Below are 22707 nucleotides of genomic sequence, written 5' to 3' on the forward strand. Positions count from 1 at the left end.
AAACAGATGAGTTTTTTGTCTTATCTGAGTGTAGTAGCTGTATCAATATAATTATTGCATTAGCAATGTTTTAGAACTCTTTCCTCTTCCTCAGTTCCTCCAACCATTTTCTAGAGATTTTTCACCACCTTCACACGCATACATGGATATACACATATATGAGTGTACCTGTCCTAATTTGTTGATCAAAATGTTCACTTCTAAGTTTTGGGGCTTCACCCTTCTTTCATCACATTTGTCAAATACACATACACATATACACACGAGTGTATCTGTCTAAATACATTTGTCAAGGTGTTTGATTCTAAGTTTTCGGGTTTCAGCTTCTTTTAATCAAATATAATCCCATATTTCTTGCCACTAGGAGTTTTGCAATTTCTTCACATGCCTTTCAAGTCTTTAGGTCATCCTTTCACTGCTATGGTCTTAGGTTTCTAAGGATGACTTTGTCATTGTTCTGCCCACCAAGTATGGATTCATTCAATCATCATTGCACACCAATTTCATAATTCCAGCTCATAGCAATTTAACTAAAGTAAATATACTTGCCAACCCAATATGGAGAAGCTTGTTTTTGCATGGAATTGGCTTGTGCTCTCAGTTACAAATGAGTCCATCTTAATGTTTGAGATAGGATACATGATTATTAGAGCTCACCTCATCTTCTATAAACTTGAATTTAGAGGTAGCATGACTAGTTTCTTGGGCTCCACTGACTCAAGGTGTCATCAAATCAATTGGTAATGTTGCTCTTCTTAGAGACCTCCATGGATCCTTCTGTCAATCGGACAGAATGCTTATGGAAACATCTCATTGTCTAAAGCTACCTCTACGAGATTGATGGTAAGCTGGGTCAGACATATGAGCATTAGTGTTGAGTGCTACCAATCCACTTGACCAAGAGGGAAATCTCCCTCCAGTTTGCAAGAGTTCAAAGCCATGGACATGACAGTTCAGCCATCTTCCAAATCACATGCCAATACATTGAAGCCACAGGATTTTGTTCTAATTCCTAATATGTCTTGCAGAGAAACTTGTCACTAAGAACCAGCAATTAACCAAGATCCTTCCTCATCATGAGGTTTCTCTTGATAAGCTATCTGTGGTCAGTGCATCTACCAGTCAGCCATGCTCCTCCCAAGATGTAACATCAAGATTTTTCATGTTACTACTTCTCAGTCCAGTTTCAATTTCTTTCCAGCCCTAGCATCATTCTTGTTTTTGATTCCTATCCTAGTCATGTTATGCCTTTTCCCATGTACCTCATATTAAAAGAAAAAAAATTAAAATATATAAAAATAAAAAAATCTTAAGACACTGCTTGAAAGATCAAAAGCAGATTTACATATATAGTACACAAAAGTTATGTGGTGTATTATGTACTCCTTACAAGGTACTAACTAAATGCAGGGCATTGAAATCGTACAACCATCTAGTATTCCTTACTCTTAACTATACACCTAATTGTAGTCATTTTTCTCTATTTGTACTTTTTTTAATCTGTCAATTATCTGTGGATTGCAATTTCTTCATAAGCAATTAGACTGACTAGTTCAATTTTAGAACTCATCAACTACAAATAAAAAGTAACTCTTCAAAATTTTCGTACAATTAAAATATTTATCGACTATTCCCATAGAAGAGATGTTGTACAAACCAAGGGGACGCCTGATCAAATTAAGTTCAATCACCGTTGCAGTTTTGATCTGGTTCATCTGGAAAACTGCTCAAGTCAAACAGCTCCACAACAAACTGTCTAGATTGTTTAATTTTTTATTGTTTAGATACAATCAGTCGAGGTGCATTATGCGGGCTTGCCTTTCTATATATAAAAGAAAATTACCATTTGCCACTCACCAAGATTCATTCTCAATAAGCCATTATCCTGCCCTTAGCCAACCACAATATAATCGACTCTTTTTTTTAGCATAACTTCTTTGTGGATTTATCATATTCTCTATAAAGAGACCTCTATGGAGCAGATTGCAGCAAAACAGTGACGTCCAATTATCAAAAAATGTACGACACAACATGTTTCTTGTTATTCCACAAAATGAACTTCAAGGTTCAAGTATTTTTTTACAAAAGAAAAAGCAAAAAAGATTTCCCATACATTTCATCCAAGAACATAATAGAAGTGAATAGAGAAGGCTATTTCTAAGAACGTTATAAGTTTTTTCTTTTATAATTCAGGACCTATTCTTTAACAACCAAAACAATTTAGAACTTCCTGTATAGTTAGTCCTCTCAAAGTGGTGTTACTAAAATTAAATGATTTAATAAACACAAGAATTAAGTTGCCTTGATGTTAATCTCTCTTGTTAATGAATTTCGTCATTATGTTCAAACTCATGATTTTTGTTTAAGGGAGATACCTTTTTCTTAGATGTTCTATCAATAACTTGCTTTTTACCATTTATCCAAAGAACATAACATATTGTACAACAGAACTGGCAATACGAATATCAAGTTATCAACCATAAAGATTTTTCAATTATTTAAGAGGTTTTAAGATGATATAATCATATAACACCCACAAAGTTGTAAACTTGCACCACCTTTAACAATGAATTGACCTAGCTTAGTTCTAAGCTAGTGAAATTTGATGTATCTTGAAAAAAACACCAAGAGTTATTAAGTATTTAGTGCTTCACAGAAGGAAAAGCATAGAGCACAAAACTTTTCTGTTAAACATATTGACCAAAAGATTGATGTTCAAATTATCAATGGGCAAATCCAATCAAATGCACAGATCTACTCAACAATCTACAACAAGGAAAGAACATGATCTGATGGAGTGATATAGAGAAACAAACCTCATTATAGATTTCCAAATATGATACACGAAGGAGAAATTCACGGTTAGGAGTCTACAAAAATAGAAGTGCTAAAATAGTTAACCACTTGTGTACTTAGGATATTTATATTAAAATAAAATAACTGGAAGTGAACAACTAGCCACATACCTCCTGTATAATGCTAAATGCATCCTTCACAGCCAAAGGTATGATACCAGGGGATCGTTGGTCTCCCTACAAGTGATACAACATCAAGAGATGAATGCTAGGTATTTTAAATTTCTGACCATGTTACTTTAGTTACTAATCTTAAGAAACATATAATTGTCATTTAATATAAAAAAGAATTGTGATGAATCAGAAATATATTTTCTTACAAATACATAGAAAACATCAGCATTGTCCATTGAAACTCTTAGAAATTCACAGAAAAGATCAGCATTATCAGTAGAAATGCCTCAATACAATGAAATGCAAAATTAATTATTAAAGCATTTTTAAGGCCCTGAAAACATGTACATAAATGCTACTAATTAACATATTTCAACTAGAATACTTCATATTTGTCTAATAGTTGCAATAAAGGAATTAGAGAAAAGCTTCATCTAACAATATATACATGACTTGGGAAAAGAAACAGCATGCCGTGGGCTAGTCATATTCTGTTGAGATATAATTATCAGTACAATGTAGTCTGAGTTACTCACCAGTGTGGATAAGGATTTTAATGCAAGAGCATGGAAGCAGGTCCTTAAAAATTTTAGAAAATTACAGCACAAAGGTAGCAAATATATGAAAAGTAAAAATAGAAAAGGATAAAAAAAATTGGTGGTTGTAATTGTATATATTAAAATAAAAGTATTTGGTTACATCTTATAAAGTACGTGATCTAAGTGATGAAGTCAAGGCGAGATCATGCGTGCAATTCTTATCGTGATGATATGAGTCTATCATCATCATTCATGCATTAAATGCTCCCAATTTGAAGATTTAAAATTTTCTTGCTTATCAAGGTGTTGAGCTTTTTTAACTTTGTTAACAGTCAATTTGCTGGTCAGTTGTAGAACATCTTTTGGGCCATCTTCCTCTCTTTTGTTATAGTTACTATTCATGTTAGTGTAGCACAGTACCATTTATGCTAAAGCAACTGCTACAGTACTGCAGCCTAATTAGGGGACTTTACACATCCCACAGAGCAAGTTGATTGCTTAGTCTTTAAGAGTCCTTACAAGACTCAAATAAAAGGTGATTGAAAGTTTTAAAAAAAAAATCTAACAGAAGTCCACTAGAGCTGGTTTAGAAGCATTGTACAGGAATTGCTTTTGTTGAAAGAAAGAGGTTGAGGCCAGGTTGATCCTTCTGTCCCCACCCTCCCAGCCCCCACCAACCACAAACGCCTCTAACTCCAGTTCTCTTCTTTTCAATCCATATTTACTCAAACTGCAACTTCTTTTCACTATTTCTGCTGTATTATTTCTAATATTTTGACATGCAGAAATCATTGAAAGCCTATTTACTTTCAGTTTAATCTAAAAATTCCCTATTTCTGTAGAATGGACAACAAGCTAGATAATTGTTCATAGGACCTTCTATGCATATGTAGGCTAAACGGACCTATGTCACTAAGTTATCTAGAAATTAAAATTAAAATTAAAAATACAAGGAGATATCTCAAAAATAAGTATAATCTAAAAAATTAAAACATAACATACTAAACGAGATGTAGCAAGTCTAACAGAAGTACCAACTTTTGCAACCTTCTACTCTAATTTCTAAATCAATTTCAACCTCCATATCCAACATGATGCAAAATGTTAGGGCCAACACTTGTTTCATTCTCAAAAAAGATCCTAACATCAGTCTTTCCTTTTTTTCAAGTTTATGTACATATAGCTAGTTCACATTTTTTGGTTCACACATTTTAAAAAAGCTGTGCTAACTAATAATTCATTTTAATGGTGCTCTCACATTGACTACAGATGCCAGGAACACAATTTAAACTTATTCATGGCTTCTTTGTTATCTTGGAAAGTTAGGACACCTAGCATCTCTCTTTTTTTGCTAACATTCTACCCAAAAAGCATTAAATAAAATGACTCTAAGAGTTCAGCTTTGTTATATATAGATGTTTGCACATCTAGAAAAGTAAAGAAGAATATTTAACTAGATGGCAGACTTTTATGTAGAATCAGATTTGAAGACTATATTTGCAGAACAAATGATAGCATGACTATTAGTTACAAAATGCAAAATGCCATATGATTAATCAAATCTAAATGCACATACTTATATTTTCAATACAACATATGGATAAATCAAAACAGTTGTAGTTCTCACATGCATTGTATGTGTTTTGCCACTACTAGTAACTCCATAAGCAAAAATTGTGCCTGCGAAAGAAAAAAAAAACATTAGAGTACAATATTAGTGATACATACAGTTTATGCTGTTCGCATGTATAAATTATTTAACACATGTAGTGAATAACACAAGATAAGAATACGTCCAAATGTTGTGACACCTCAAGATGCTGAAACCCAACCAACTTCAGGGATTCGCATATACTTTCATGTGCATGCTGCTTCCTTCTATAGATTAAGAGATGCAGCTAAAAGATTCACTCTGCATGAATCATGCTAGCATGGATAATTATATTAATAAATTTCAAAAGACATACATTAAAAGACTAACTGATTGCATGCACATAGATAGTTCGTCAAAAATGTAGACCTCTTATGACAGACAATGTGTTTAAACATCATGTAAGAAGGAAAAAATCACAAAGCCCTAATGTCTAGCTGCAACGATCTCATAAATCATATGATTTATAGAAATGCTGGCAAACCTTATATATTCAGCCATGGATAGTATATTTAAATGGATTAAATCAGATATCACACCTAGCTTTCAAACAACAAAGTTTGGTCTATAAAGGGTTCCCTACGAAGCAAATTCATATAGCTAAAAAGAGTAAAAGATGTAATCATCATATACACTAAAAGTGTCTGTTAGCATGCATGTAGAACATGTTCAAGCATTGAATTGTTGATATTTCTCTATCCTTCAAAGTTTAAAAATACTTGTAAATAAAATATTACAAAAAGTATTAAATCTAATTACCATTTATACCCTCCATTGCACCACTGACAACATGCTGAGCAGCAACATCATAAACATGTCGTGTTGTAGTTGTAGGTCCAAAAACTCGATCTGGAGCCATCAAGCACAAATGAGCAGTTAGTCAAGGCCAACCCTCTCTAATCTACTGAGGCCTCAAACACCAAAATTTGTATCTACAGAACATGACTGCGCATACTATATAAAAAATACACATGGAGTGTGGAAAAGCTTGCTTATAATTTATTGCACAAAAAGATAAGGAAAGATTTCAGTCAGATGCTCCTTCGAGTATCTATAAGTAGAATATCAACTACATATATGTTAATGCTCCCACTCACTTTGGCATTTCTCTCTAAATATCTAAATGTAAAAATATATATCAATGCTTTTCTTTCTCTTAAATAAATGACCAAAGAATCATAGATTGCTCAGACTTATTTTGAATATCCTGATAAAATTTCTAAACCACATTTTTAAAGCAAAAAAGTATAAAGCAGCAGTGCCACTTTTTTCTAGTTGTCATTACCTATACAACCATAGCTATCATTGCCTTTGAATGAATAACAATATAGTTCCACCTGTGGAGATGAGTCGCAAATGGTTGCCTCCCTTCTCCTTTTTTTCTCATCATTTCTCTTTGTGAGATGTTTTTTTTTAACAGAAAGCACTCTCAAATTCTTTTTACGTCTTTCTCTGATTCTCATGCAATACTTTCCCTTACACTAGTAGAAGGTATCTTTTGTAATGTTTCTGATTCATTTTCTTAATGAATTCAATTGGAGTAGCTCCATTCTAGAAAAAGCAAACTATTAGAAGAGAAGGAGAATAGGAAGACAGGCATAATGTGTTAATCATAGGAAGATGGGCATAATACCTTAATCCCTAAAAAGTGGATATTTAGCATTAAATACAAAAACAGTATCAGTATCAAAATCTCAGGGTTGCAAATAATAGTTGCAGCCAACTGCACCAAGGTGTCATTTAATTACACCAACCCTAATATACTAAAGGAATAGAGGGACTGATCAACATTGTCATCAGATCTAATATATCTAGGGCTAGCAAACGCTGGATAAGACCAGCTATCTTGCTCCAATGACCTGCTAAATTAGAGATCAATCCAAATCAAAACCAATCAGCACTTGGGTTTGGGTTTGGGTTAGGTGACCTAATTAGGGATGAGAGTAAGACAGATTTTCTTATTTGACATATCTTAATAAATTAGTTGACCTTTTATTTATCTCCTATTTGCTCATAAGTTCCAATTGGGAAGTCAGCGAGTCTTAGATGTATTAAGAACTTTTGGAATCACTTAATATACTAAAAAAAAGGGATCTATGTCGACCAATGAAAAGTGAACCTGATTCACTTAGAACGAATAATTGACTAACTAGTAACAAAATTGAGTAAAGCACATACCAAGAAATTATTCCTTAGATTTCAGTTATCATCTTTTTCCCCTAAATTGATGAGTATGCCGATTCCTCTTTTTGGATTGAGGAAACCTTCTTTCTGTTCTTTACTTTGCATGCCAGTTAATCTAGTGTTATAGCATTGATAAATCTGGATGCAGGTAGGCATGATAACATCTTCAGCCTATAATATTTTGTTGGAACCACCGAATTTTGACCCGCAAGGCCCAACACAAAACAGGCGTTGTAATTACAGATAATCCAATTCACAATTGAAATGCCACACATACCACGTACCATATGCATATGCCACTGATGGATTATGCTCGCTCCTCACGATTGTATCCCCATCGGCGTACCACGCGATCTCCTCCCCCAGCCGAATCTCCCGTGGACTGCATTCGGAATCAAACACCAAATCTTAAGAAGGCACGCATTTCCAAATTTTCCACAAAGAAAGGGGACAGCAACGCCGCACGGAAACCGAACCTGAGCGGCCGGAACCGGACCGTGACAGTGACATTCTCCTTGGATCCCCCCGCATCGAATCCCAGGCCATCCTCGTACAAGTACAGCGGCTTGCTCAGCGCCGACGACGAAACCGGCGAGCTCAGCCCATCCAATGACGCCTCCGGTACCTGCCGCGAAGACGACGTCGTGGAAGAGGACAGCGAATTCGTGGCCTTAGAGACCGCCGGAGCCGCCTTCCTCTGCCTTGAAGCCGGCCTCGACGCCATGGCGAGCTCCGATCGATCCTCCAGCCCAAAACCACACGAAAAACCTCCCCTAATCGATCGAAGACCCTGAGAAGACCGATTTCGCCGTCATTGGAGCTCGAATCGGAGCAGATCGGAGCGGCATTGCACGGAATCCTGACAAAATATGATCTAAGAGGCTGGAAGATTGAGGTTTTTGAAATTTGGATACGAGGAGAGGAGATTTCTAGGGTTTCTCTCTCTGCTCCGCTTTTCTTTTGCTTGCCTTGGAAGCGATGCAGTTGATCGATTTTAGAAAGCTCGCCTTTTCGGTTATTTTTCTTTTCCTTTTTCCTCCCCCTTTTCTCTTCCCACTTTTATTTATTCCACTGGCGCCCGGAGGAGAAAAGCGACGGCCGTATCCACACCACAGTTCCTCCCATCTTATCCTCCCATAGAACTTTTTTGCGGTTAACTACTTATACCATCGATAATTATCTCGGACGGCAGATCTACGTAGTCGCATAGAAAAAATATATACGAAGAATTGATAGAAATTGCCGGTTTGTCGAGGTGGGACACCCCGTCACATGCCACCCGTGTCGTCGCGACGAGGGTGTACGTTGAAGCGAATCCAATCATAGGAGGACGCGTGGCGTCGTGTACTGGATCCCCACATCACGGCACCGGGGCCTGCCGGTCGCCGTTTTCGTGCGTGCCCCCAGAAAGTATCCAAGAACACCCGCTGTTTTCCTTAACCTACTCCCCCCAATAAAGACAAATGTTACGTGCACGTCTCTGGAATATATACAGCATTACTTGGTGGCCCAGGAAAGTGGCCCGCAGGAGCAGGGGAATAGGGGATGCGTCCGTTTCCTACCGCACCGTGCGCGGTGCGCTGGTTTCATGAGCCGTCTTTTGTTGTCGTACGTGTTTTGCTTCGGAGTGCCGACGGCACATTATACCGGACGTTTGAATGCGATCAATCAGGGCCGTTCGTTTATGATTTCACAAAAAAGACGGTTGGTTAAGTTGATGTGTAATGATGTTTACACTTCTTCAAGCAATCTTGGGGTTGGTGAGTGGTCGATTTGGAAGAAAGGCGTTACAGTGATCGGAATGGCTTGGAATGGAGTCTTAACATCAGTGATGGATTTGCTGTCGGCTGTGGATTTGGTGCATGGAATGTGTTGTGGTGTAATTTAGAAGAGGACATCATCCTCCTATATATGGTGGTATGTATAATGTTTGTGATAAGATAATTGCCACCTTCACTCCGACAATGTCAATGTTACTACTCGAGCGATGCGTTTGATACAAGAGAGAGAGAGAGATGTCACAATAGTTAGATGAATTTGTAGAAGAAAAATCGCATGTCAAACAACCGGAGGACTTGAAACATCTAAACTAATAGATGTTGTTGGGAGTGGGTAAGAATAAGACATCGAAGACCAACATGATTTAGTTCTTATGTCATCGATTTGTTTAGCATCTAAACTAATAGAATCAATAACTAACTACACTAAATTGGATTTAATATATGTACGAAGGTTATGATTAAGGGGCCAAATGGGTCAATTGGCGTAATATAGAAACCACCTAATATGCTACCACCCTTTTGATTATCACCTTTTTTTTTTTTTTTTATGGAACCTTTGAGCCTAAGCAAACTAGGTGAAACCCAAACTAAAGCCCAGCTTATAAGGTGGGGCCAAATCAATCCCAAATTCGACCCTTGACATCTCCAATATGTGGTCAAGGTTTGGTTAGCCACCTAGTTGTCACCGCAATTTTCTTAGGAAAACTTCGACATCGTCAAGCGTTTGATGAATGGACCCAAACAGTGGACAAAAACATGGCTCCAGCAACTTCAAGACTTAAGGAGCTGGATGGTCTTTGGAATCCATTTTACAAAATATCTTAGGGCAATAGGCTACAACTGATCTATAGAAATTCCATTCATGTGAACAAGAAGACTTTAGGTTATTCATAAGATAGAATCTTTTACGGCTATTCCTTACTGGCTCTATAGTTTTATCGACATGGTAGATGTGGACAGTGGTCCAAAGCTTTTCTCACTCTCTCTATTTGGAGGAGACATCTCAAGTATTCGACAAATTAGTATTGGAATGTAATACAATTGAGTCTGTTTGAATGATTGAGATGAAAATCTTGTAAAATTCATAGGTTAGGCCAGTATAACCAGCAAGATCACAGAATCATATGCAAGCTCTTAATAGTACGAAGAAGGTGCTACTCTCTACCTAGATATATGAGATAGATTAACTATTATATAACTACATCCATTTCTGTTGAAAAGTTGCAAGAAGGTAAACAAAAGAAAACATTGCTGACTCATTTTCTAATTTTGTTTGTTCTTTCCATCCAAAAGGCTACTCTATATCAACCACTAGTGCAGCCAAAGGATTCCATCTGTACTACTAATTGGTTACTAGCTGTGCCTTCCATTGGAATCTAGGTGCGATGGGCATGAATGCTAGAAAATAATTAAAAACTTTCAAAAAAAAGGTACCCTGTCACTTTCTTTCTGAGTATGCATCCCACTTGCACCTCATTAAATTTACGCTCCTGTTTTAAATTTTGTTCAGTCATAATCTAAGTTGGTGAAATCCCACTTAATAATAATGATTGCATGAATCTAATCATTAAAAACAACTTTTGTTTTTTTTTTTGGCCATATATATGCACCCCTTAGATCTTGAAAAGAGCCGAGGCGACCAAATAATCAACCTGCTGCAAGAAGTAAAGCACACGTAAGTTGTGCTTGTGCATGACTGACCCACCTGCACCACCTTCATGCACGGCGTGACCAAGCACAGTGATTTAAGCCATATAGTATTTAGTCCAAAATGAAGGAGTTCAATTTGGCACCTGTAGTTGGAAACGGTATAAATACAAATCTGACTTGCAATAACATATCTAATATGGGACTAAATAAAAGATCACTAAAGAGTCCTAAATGTTTTAATGTGAACTTTTCTAGTTAGATATAGTCTCTTGCCAAATGGCAAACACCAAATGAAAAGCTTTCATTAAAGTCATGAAAAGATCTAAAAAAATTACTAAAAATTATCGAATAATTAAAATTTATCTTGCAAATATAACACATGATGATGTGTAGAATGATACAAAATTTTAATATTAAATTAGTGTATAATTAAATAAGCCGAAATTTGATATAATGATGTAACATCTCAAATTTTATGACATAAATATGAATAAGAGCGGATTATAACAACAATGAGAATAGCATGCTCTTCACTAGAAGAGGTTCTAGGTTACAATAAGATGGGTTGTATTCCTATCATATTTCTTCCAAAGAACGACAAAAAAATTCTCTCCCATAAGCACTCCACAATTGCATATAAAATTGTTCAATTTAACACCCATAACCTTGCTGACATTTAATATACTAAAAATTCACATTATCAGGTGCAGTAATGCGATCTAATATCAACCAACCATTTTTCTTCTTTCCCTATTTTCTTTTTTATTCCAGGATGAAGAGAAATAAAGAGAGAGAAGGATAAGTATCATTAGAACTCATGCTGCTTCATTGCTCAATTCTTGATGAACGCAGGAGTAGTGGATTCAAACTCTGGAATCATGATATTTTAACCTTGTCCTTGAAATAGACCACAACTAGTATAGTATGACAACTTAGGTTTCGTCCCTAAAATGAAACAAATGCTATACTCGGGTTACATGTTTGAACCCTGGTTTGCTCCCTGAAGCGAATGAGCTTGGCTGAAGCCTAAAGCAAATTTGGTCATGGTCGCAAATAAAACTCAGTTTTTATTACCATCCATCTCCACGGATGCCCGAATTTCATGAGGAGATGCTCTTGTACAGTCTTTGGGATGGACTTCGGCCCCATTGGGAGAGCTTTTGGAGGGGCTTTCTATCTCTCGAAAAGTACTTTTAGATAAAAAATTGTGTTTGGTAAAAGTTTCGTAAAGCTTCTTTAAATTTTTCAGAAAGCTAAAATCAGTTTTTTGAGAGAAGCTCTATTTTAGAGCTTTTCGAAAAAACACTTTTAGGCTCCATTGGGAAGCCATTTTTTTTACCACAATCTCCATAATAAAATATAATAATTACACACTTTGTCCCTTTATAAACCTAAAAATTTGCTGGAGTCCCAACAAAAAATTCTAGCCGTGGATCAGATTTCCTTTCATGAGGAAAAAATATTATTCTTTTCTATTTTTGTATGTATCCTTTTGAATCATGTTTTAGGAGAAAAAATTTATAATTTCTTCTCTATTCCTTTCGAAATCCATCGATTTTTTTTCATCGACATCGCGGTCCACGCTGAGATCCTCCTCTAAGCGTGGACTGCAATGCATTAGGAGGTTATGAATCGCGGCATTGCGGTCCACGCAGAGAAGAGCATATGGACTGTGGCATCGCGGTCTAGGCTCAAGCAGAGACCGCGACATTGCCGTCCAGGCTCAAGCATGGACCGCAACATCATGGTCCATGCATCAGAAAATATGGACCGCGGCATCGCGGTCCAAGCTCAAGCGTGGACGGCGACATCGCATCCACCAACTCCCTCCTTGATTGATCTTGCGGTCCATGAAGGACCGCTAGATCAATTGTGTTACAGAGAGAGAGAGTCCTCTCTTTGTTACACACTATAACAGAGAGACAGAGAGAGCTCTCTCTATAACAGAGAGATAGAGAGAGAATATGGCCATGCCCTACTTTGTCGGCTCTATAGTATTTACTGGTAAAGCTATTAGTTATTAGAAAATAATCAATATACATGTTGAATCAATATATTATTTGTTTCCATTTATGCGCGGATTGCATTGCTAGATTTTGTTTATTATCATACTTGATTTAGAAAAAATTGGAGCTTGGTTATTGATCATAGTCATACATGTAACTTGTGTTTTGTGTAGTAAACAATAGCATCTTATTTATAGGTGTAGATTCTTGGTTCACCCACAAGGAGTAATATGACTAATATATGAATATATGGGATTCTAGGGGTCCATATGTTAAAAAAGAGTTGAAACGAAAACGAAAAAGTAAGTTATATGTATGTAATCTATGTGTATGTAAATTGTACATATTTAGATATGCTTTATAAGATGCTTTATGATTATGGATGAAATCATGACTTATAATTAACAAAATGTTTCGTGCCTTTATTGTTGCATTGTAAGAAGAATATATGTCTAAGAAGAACCAACACATCCTTGTTGGTCCATCAATCCAAGATGAGAAGAAGAGGAAGGCCATTTGGAATGACCAATTGATGGAGGAGTTTATCGAATATGTATTGGTGAACTATATTATAATAATTGATATGTTATGTTAAATAATTTAATATTATATTAAATTATTATTCTATAGTATATAATATTATAGTGCTATATTATAATAATATTATATTATATTACAGTAATATTATACTATATCATATATTTATGTATTAATATATATTATATTTTATTATACTCTATTGTATAATACTATACAATATCCTTTATGGTCATTTTGTCATACTAAAAGTATTTTCTCAGTTTGTTTACTAAATACATATTAAAGTGTCATAGCACTTTAGAAATGTAGTTACCAAATAATAAACAGCTTTCTATAAAAACTCTAATACCAACCGCTTTCCTAAACAGGGCTTGGTCCCTTTAGCACCACTCCTTCCAGCACCTTAAATCTGGCACGAGCGTTGAACTAAAATAAAAATGCAGGAGCGTTGGTGGTGGTTTTGGACTTGGTTCTATTGAGCTACTGATCTTTGTTTTTATGTGAATGAGGGCCGTTATAACTAGTGGGCATGCAGTGGCAGTGGCAGTGGCCGATCCAGTATTTAGAGGAGCGTTACGAATCATTCAATGATGTCTCTCATAACATAACTAGGGAGCTGAGAGTATCAGGTTGGCAGCTTGATTTTTTGTTGGTATCTAAGAAGTATCTGACCCACCATGCGGCTGAGAACTTTGTCTTCAAACTGCCACATGTTGAACAAGATTAAAGCTCAATGTAATACCTGCATTTTTTTACTATTTTTTCTCCACTTTTCCTTTTTTTTTCCCTCTCCTCTCTCCTCCCTCCCAGCACCACCACACCTCTTCTCTCTTACTTCCCCGTCTCTTCGATCAGTCCAATGGGCTTTCTATAAGACACCATTTATGATCATCCGAACATGAATGGTATCCCCCGGTTTATCTCACTGCAGAAAAAGGGGCCAATATTTCTCTGGAGCCAAAATTACCGACGTTTCTATCTAGCGTCGGCAGGGATGAAACTAAGATGATGCTAATTAGCGTTATCCAAAGCAAATTGTAAGACGATACTTCTAAGCATCGTTGGAGGCCAAAGAGAGAAAGGAGCAGACGACGCTTAAAAGCGTCGTCGGAATCCTACTCACTAAATTTCCTTAACACTAACTTCCCCCTTAAACCCCTCCTAAACACTAACCTAAGATGACGCTCATAAGCGCCATTGGAAGACGAACTATAAGACTTGGGCCAGACGATGCTTAAAAGCTTTGTCAAAATCCAATGGCCCAAGGACACTCAGTTGCATCGTCGGAGGCAAAGTCCCCCTATAAAATGCCAATCCCAGATCAAGAAGATGAAAACCCTAGCCGTGGTCAGAGAGATAGAGAAAGAGCCACAAGGGCTGCAAAAGGGAACCTTGCCGCAAATACCTTCCATGAAGGATACTAGCGTTATAATTTCATGACTGATCTTGCCTTCTCTTCAAATCTCAGTCATATTTGTGGTAATCGCATCATCTAATTACGTAGAATGATAGAAACTGACAGTTCTTGCTACTGCTTGGCGTAGATCTATTCATGAGGGAATATTGGCTCTTGTGTCATCTACAGAAGAAAAATCTTTGTTAATTTGACAGTCAAATCCATTTTTGCAGTGGGGAGTATTCATATATAAATTCTAGTAGATGCTGCAAATTTAAAGTCAACTTGAATGCGGCACCGACCCAACATTTTATCTTATCATATGAATCAAGTTCTCGGATCAATTGAAATAGACTTGACATACTTACACTTCCTTAATTATAATAGTTCAAAATAGTTGATATAGAATAGTGATTGCTCAAATTCATCAAAGGAGAGTAGTCTATTTAAAATAAATAAATCAATAAATAAATAAATAATGAAATATATGGTAAAGCTACTTAAGTGTAAAGTTTGATATATATTGTTGACATAACGGTATATAACCTGTCACGCCCCCGGCCCGAGATCGCGAGCCGGGGGTCCGCCCCCACCGCCGCACACCAGTAAGAAACTCTCCCCACGAGCATGCAAGGCATCTAAACCAAAACACCTCAATTATGTAATTCTAAATTAATTCAACTGAAATAAATGCAATCTTATTCCATTGACTGACACAAATTATAAAGTTTCACGGTTCTCAATGCGCAGCGGAACAATAAAGATAGAACATTAACTTAAATAAAACCCTAATCTAAGATAACTTGTGTCAAAGTTCTTCTAGTCGCTCTCCCATTTTAAATCCCCGATAGGTTAGTTCTCGGAATCTGTAAAACAACAAGAAATTGTATAATGAGCTAGACAGCCCAGTAAGTAATAAACACCTTAACTAGTCAATTCATATAATAACATAAAATATAAATACAAATTACGATGAATCAACATAATAACATAATCAATTCTTTTTCAAGCACAAATTCATTAAAATTCGTATTTTTCAAATATCTATATACATAATCATAAATCTGATTCGAAACAAATCATATTCATCTCATCAGCCTTTAGCTACGACCACACTTATACCCTGTGGCTAGGCCAGAAACAGAACCGCACTTATACCCTGCGGAGTGGGCCAGAATACCGCACTTATACCCTGCGGAGTGGGCCAGAATACCACACTTATACCCTGTGGTGGGGCCAGAATTGCCAATGCATAACCCCCTATTGGCAGGGTCCAGAACATAGCCAGGCTGAGAGTTCTAAATCTGATGCACATCAAAATTCTTTTGTAACATAATAGATATATCATAATCCGATCTAAATATGCATATACGATGCAAGAACAGTAATATAACAATAGTCCGAAAAAATATCATTCCAATTCACATATCCATTTTTCATTCAAAGCATCATCTCGTAAGATTCATAAATCATATATAAATTCATTAACAATTTACTTGATGCAAAAATAATATTATATAAATGAATAGTCTAGAGAAGGCAGTTCATTACTTACATTGAACGCGATCCACAACAAATCCAATTAATCTCACAAATTCCTCGCAGGACCTAATATCCAAAAATCATATTTTCTTTTAAAATTAATCACAATATATATAAAAACTTAAATTTAATATTTCCTCCAGGGCTGACCCTGCCAAGGTGTCTAGCACCCCGAGTTCGGGTTCATACCCATAGACCACCCTCCTTTTATATTATTATTATTATTATTATTATTTTTCTTTCTCTCTTTCTTTTCTTTTCTTTTCTTTTTCTTTTCTTTTCTTTTCTTTTTCTTCTCTTTTCTCTTTCTTCTTTCTTCTTTCCTCTCTCGACTCTCTTCCTCTCTTTCGGCGAAACAGGGGATCCGTCACCCCCTGCCACCCCATCCTCTTCCCTCTCGATCGAACCCAAGGGCGGCCACGGCGGCCGGCCTTGACAGCAGCAGGTGGTGGCGGAGCAAGCCCGACCACCTCCCGGCGGCTGGCGGCGACGAACCCGCGGTGGCAAGCTTACGGGCCGAAACCTCCTTTTGGACCCAAATCCGGCGCTTGGCCGGCTCCAAACTATCCTACAACATGGCTAAGCATCAAAAGAGGAGGAGAAGAAGGTGAGCGATGCTTACCCCAACCTCGACGAAGACCGGTGGCTTTCTTTCTCTCCGGCGGCAATGAGGAAAAAGATCACCCGTGCTGCTCGGCTCTCCCTCTTCTTCTCTTTCTCTCCGGCAACGCGAAGAAGACCCTCCCTCTTTTCCTCTCTCTCGGCCGGCAGCGGCTCCTCTTCCCCTCTCTTCAAAGAGAGGAGAAGCCCTAAAAAGAGAATGGGGGAGCCGGCTTCTTCGGGATGGCTCCCCCCCTTCTTACACGCCCTCACGTGCGACGCACGTGAGGCCAAAAATTTGGGCTGGGCCGGTCAATGGGCCGGGCCCAGTTTCGGGATCTCACATCCTCCACCCCTTAAAAGAAATTTCGTCCACGAAATTTTCGTACATGTAGTTCAAGAGTAGATTATACTTCTTCCAAACTAAGTCATAACACTCTTCAAATCAAAGTCGTCTTGTCTGGGGCAACTGCTGTTGCATCTGCATAAGGCCCACTATGGTTTGCATAACCTGGCCTAGGCCCGGTTCTTGTCGTCCTGTCTGAGTATCACTAGCAGGATTGACGACTCTCTCCTGCTGAGGGGTGTTACCAACTTGTTGGGATGTGCTGTCATTTTGCGGGTTGGGTGCCTTATTAGTAGCTCTGCGAGTAGTTTTTTTTTCTCGTCCGACGTGGAGGCATCCTGACCTATGTCTATCAGATAGCAGCATGCCAATAATAAGCTTACCAGTTCATTACAAGTACATGGAATGGTTGTTACAGTCATCATAAACTAACGTCCCAATGTCCCTAGTGTCTACCCACCTACACTCATGTCAAGTCAGATTTTCTTATTTCATAATTTATCCAATTATGCTCTGATACCATAAAAGTTGTCACGCCCCCGGCCCGAGATCGCGAGCCGGGGGTCCGCGCCAACCGCCGCACACCCGTAGGGAACTCTCCCCATGAGCATGCAAGGCATCTAAACCAAAACACCTCAATTATGTAATTCTAAATTAATTCAACTGAAATAAATGCAATCTTATTCCATTGACTGACACAAATTATAAAGTTTCACAGTTCTCAATGCACAGCAGAACAATAAAGATAGAACATTAACTTAAATAAAACCCTAATCTAAGATAACTTGTGTCAAAGTTCTTCTAGTCACTCTCCCATTTTAAATCCCCGATAGGTTAGTTCCCGGAATCTGTAAAACAACAAGAAATTGTATAATGAGCTAGACAGCCCAGTAAGTAATAAACACCTTAACTAGTCAATTCATATAATAACATAAAATATAAATACAAATTACGATGAATCAACATAATAACATAATCAATTCTTTTTCAAGCACAAATTCATTAAAATTCGTATTTTTCAAATATCTATATACATAATCATAAATCTGATTCGAAACAAATCATATTCATCTCATCAGCCTTTAGCTACGACCACACTTATACCCTGTGGCTAGGCCAGAAACAGAACCGCACTTATACCCTGCGGAGTGGGCCAGAATACCGCACTTATACCCTGCGGAGTGGGCCAGAATACCACACTTATACCCTGTGGTGGGGCCAGAATTGCCAATGCATAACCCCCTATTGGCAGGGTCCAGAACATAGCTAGGCTGAGAGTTCTAAATCTGATGCACATCAAAATTCTTTTGTAACATAATAGATATATCATAATCCGATCTAAATATGCATATACGATGCAAGAACAGTAATATAACAATAGTCCGAAAAAATATCATTCCAATTCACATATCCATTTTTCATTCAAAGCATCATCTCGTAAGATTCATAAATCATATATAAATTCATTAACAATTTACTTGATGCAAAAATAATATTATATAAATGAATAGTCTAGAGAAGGCAGTTCATTACTTACATTGAACGCGATCCACAACAAATCCAATTAATCTCACAAATTCCTCGCAGGACCTAATATCCAAAAATCATATTTTCTTTTAAAATTAATCACAATATATATAAAAACTTAAATTTAATATTTCCTCCAGGGCTGACCCTGCCAAGGTGTCTAGCACCCCGAGTTCGGGTTCGGGTTCGGGTTCATACCCATAGACCACCCTCCTTTTATATTATTATTATTATTATTATTATTATTCTTTCTCTCTTTCTTTTCTTTTCTTTTCTTTTTCTTTTCTTTTCTTTTCTTTTTCTTCTCTTTTCTCTTTCTTCTTTCTTCTTTCCTCTCCCGACTCTCTTCCTCTCTTTCGGCGAAACAGGGGATCCGTCACCCCCTGCCACCCCATCCTCTTCCCTCTCGATCGAACCCAAGGGCGGCCACGGCGGCCGGCCTTGACAGCAGCAGGTGGTGGCGGAGCAAGCCCGACCACCTCCCGGCGGCTGGCGGCGACGAACCCGCGGTGGCAAGCTTACGGGCCGAAACCTCCTTTTGGACCCAAATCCGGCGCTTGGCCGGCTCCAAACTATCCTACAACATGGCTAAGCATCAAAAGAGGAGGAGAAGAAGGTGAGCGATGCTTACCCCAACCTCGACGAAGACCGGTGGCTTTCTTTCTCTCCGGCGGCAATGAGGAAAAAGATCACCCGTGCTGCTCGGCTCTCCCTCTTCTTCTCTTTCTCTCCGGCAACGCGAAGAAGACCCTCCCTCTTTTCCTCTCTCTCGGCCGGCAGCGGCTCCTCTTCCCCTCTCTTCAAAGAGAGGAGAAGCCCTAAAAAGAGAATGGGGGAGCCGGCTTCTTCGGGATGGCTCCCCCCCTTCTCACACGCCCTCACGTGCGACGCACGTGAGGCCAAAAATTTGGGCTGGGCCGGTCAATGGGCCGGGCCCAGTTTCGGGATCTCACATAACCATACCCAAAAAGGTATATAACCATAACCTACAAGTTCCAAATGCTATCATGGATCCTCAAATACCGCCTCTGTTTAAGCCCTCATGTTTACTTGATTAAGAGTGCAAATCCAATTACAAATACCATAATCAATCCGTGCTTAGCTCTAATAGGCTTGTATTGCAGTATCCCTTATTCTACATGGACTATGGGCTATATCCTCTCTAATACTATTTATAATGGTCTAAGATCTCACCTAGAAAGACTTGCCGAAAGATACTATTCGATGTTCTTGGCCCTGTATAAATATAATTACCCCAAAATCTAGCTAGTGTATAACCAATGTGGGACTAAACATATGCTTGCACAAAGCGTCATGTATGGAACCCAAAGCGAATCTTATATAAGAACCCATGAAGGTATATGCGTAGTTCTATATTGGTTGTGTGCTAGGAAAACTTTAGGTACCTAAATACAGCTAAAAGACCCAAACAATATCTCATAGCTAGTATTTTTGGATGAGATCCAAGGTTGTTACAAATGCAATTAAAGTAGATCCGGCCCATATTCCACATGAGACTGGAAGACATTACAACATAAGTCTGTGCCTCTTGGCAATTAATCACAGGTTGATCTTTGTATTTATATTTAGTTTTGACGAAATATAGACCCTTAGATCCGTAATGGAGCTAAGACTTAAATCAGAAGAGTATGAGAAGATCCTCACATCGATTATAAATTAGGAGATAGTTATATAAAGCCAAAAAAATTAGATATTATCTATTGAATAATTTTTTTTTATATTCTCTTGTTCACCTTTTTGAGTGTGGTCTAGATAAATTGCTTTATTCAACTCATCATAAACCCTATGGGTGGTGACATTCCTTTACTCCCATAAGGACAGGGATTGTATCTTTCACGTGAAAGAGGATTCGCCTGCCTTCGCATGAATCCATTATTGAAATAGCGATCGGTGGATAATCCAATAGTAGATTCATGCAAATAAAGATGGATCTTTTTTTCCGCATGAAAGATACAACTCCAACAACACTCCACTGCATCCAATCCCTCCTACTCCTTTTTCACATATGAACCCACCCCACCTGGGTCCAAGCCAGGCTCGCAAGTCTCGACACCTCTGGCCGTTATGGTGTCGCCATCCGATGGTCCCTTTGGACACGATGGACCCAAACACGTTGTGCAGCCATTCAACACCTGTCCTCTGATTTAGTGTACCTGTTGCGCCCCATGGGATGCCAAGCATCGGTTGGGTCGCGCATTGCTCGAACCCTGCGAGATTAGGCCAAGATTAGATAATTAAAATTAGATTTTTTTATATAAATACCCCCTAAATATTAGATTTTACATGAATATTCTTCCAAAATTAATATTTACATTTATATTCTCATAAAATACTTGTTTTACCATTCCATCCTTTTTTTATTTTTATTTTTCATATATACCCATGCTATCAAACGACGTTAAAAAATTAATAGTTTCAAATTAAAATGACTAAAATACCCTTAATGGGTAGACATGCAAATAGATCGTGATCTTGATAGCAAAAAAAGAAGATAAGGATAATGGCATAATTCTAAAATTTTATTTTATTTTTAATTACTATAAATATGATTTTTCTTAATACCGTTAGAACAACCGTTATATTACGGGCATTTGTATAATTACAAAGTTTTATGAGAATATACATGCAAATATCAATTTTGAAAAAATATACATGTAAAATTCGATATTTAGAAGGGTATTTATGAAAAAAAAATTAGCAAAATTTTAGCTTCCCTCCCTCGTCCATTCTATGGAGGATAGGGCCCGGCTCTTCAAGGCTTTGGTGGTCTTTTCAAGGCATGGGGATAACGCTATCGGAGATAAGACCTCTAACCCAAGGACCACAAGAGGGGAAGCATCTCATAGGAGAAGCCACCAAAAGATAAATAGATGGGGAATGTTGGGGTTCCTTCCACATGATTGGCTATCAATGCACAAGAGGATCTTGGACCTCTTAATGTGATTGCCACTCCCTCATATTTTATTTCAGTTGATGTAAGAAGTGAATAGAAAACACCAGCCAGGAACTTGCAACAATTGAAGGAGCACCCCTCTTTAAAATATTACTAACTTTTGAACTTTGGAGGGACTACTGTGCAGTCTTTGAATCCTAAAGCTCCATTAATTGCTAGGCATGAAGATATTTTATTTCTAAGGAAGGATGACATGTAAATGGTGAAACGGATTGAATGGCATCATATGTGGCTCATCATGCTGAGGATTACATCTGAGAGAGTCTATCATCCACTCCTTTTCAGCAACAAAATGTTTTGTATTTGGACTTTTTGGGTTGTATATGCATTAGAATGATAGGATTCACCCTTTCCATCAAAAAAAAAAAAGCGAGAGAAATCTCATACCTTGGCGACTGAGGCGTAAGAAAGAATTGAATCATGACCTTTGCACTAAGAACAACCTCATACCTTGGGGACTGGGGCACGGGGGCACTGTCCTTGGAAAATTGATAGGTACTCTTCAGGGCCCAGAAGAATCAACTCATTGGAATGAGAACTAGGACCACAAGAACATCCCGAGGAAGAGCAGATTGAATTTAGGGGCAGGCTTGATAGAGTAATTGGTTGGTTCTCCTAAATATCTCTCTTCAGTGGGTTGCACACTTGATCTTGAATAATTTTATAGATTAATAACATGCTGGAAGTTGTGATAGTAGGAATTGGATCCAATGGAATGGATATGAGAAATTTTTTTTTGGCCCCTTCCTTAGATACTCCTGAACAATCTCCATTCAAAATAGAATCATCTATTTTATTTCTAAATTAACATCATGGGCTAAGCTTACTTGATTTATTTGATCCTGCGCTCCCTTCAAGTTGTAGAAAGATAAACTATATCCATTATAATACTTTAACAACTAAAACAAATAGTCCTTTCGTTATACGAGGATAGTGACAGATTTTTTTTTTTTTGTTTGTTTTTTGTTTTTCGAGGTTCTTGAGTGTAGCACCTTATAAGTA

At 37.7% G+C, this 22707-nt stretch overlaps 1 protein-coding gene across 2 annotated transcripts in view; it reads right to left on the reverse strand.

Annotated features, from left to right (window-relative positions):
* The window catches only part of LOC103706759 (kinesin-like protein KIN-7D, chloroplastic), a 35132-nt gene extending 26757 nt beyond the window's left edge, over positions 1-8375 (reverse strand). Inside the window, exons 1-6 of one of the 2 annotated variants that reach the window (XM_039131489.1) lie at positions 7820-8375; positions 7628-7725; positions 5919-6008; positions 5136-5188; positions 2967-3032; positions 2817-2870 (exon numbers count right to left, since the gene is read on the reverse strand). In XM_039131489.1, the coding sequence (XP_038987417.1) occupies positions 2817-2870; positions 2967-3032; positions 5136-5188; positions 5919-6008; positions 7628-7725; positions 7820-8067 (609 nt within the window). In that variant the 5' untranslated portion in view covers positions 8068-8375. Of the gene's footprint in view, positions 1-2816; positions 2871-2966; positions 3033-5135; positions 5189-5918; positions 6009-7620; positions 7726-7819 lie in introns of those variants that run through there. The other variant, XM_039131490.1, reaches the window with a different exon arrangement.
* Between the last annotated feature and the right edge of the window lie 14332 nt (positions 8376-22707).

The sequence above is a fragment of the Phoenix dactylifera genome, chromosome 11, assembly GCF_009389715.1.
Source record: "Phoenix dactylifera cultivar Barhee BC4 chromosome 11, palm_55x_up_171113_PBpolish2nd_filt_p, whole genome shotgun sequence".
NCBI lineage: Eukaryota > Viridiplantae > Streptophyta > Magnoliopsida > Arecales > Arecaceae > Phoenix > Phoenix dactylifera.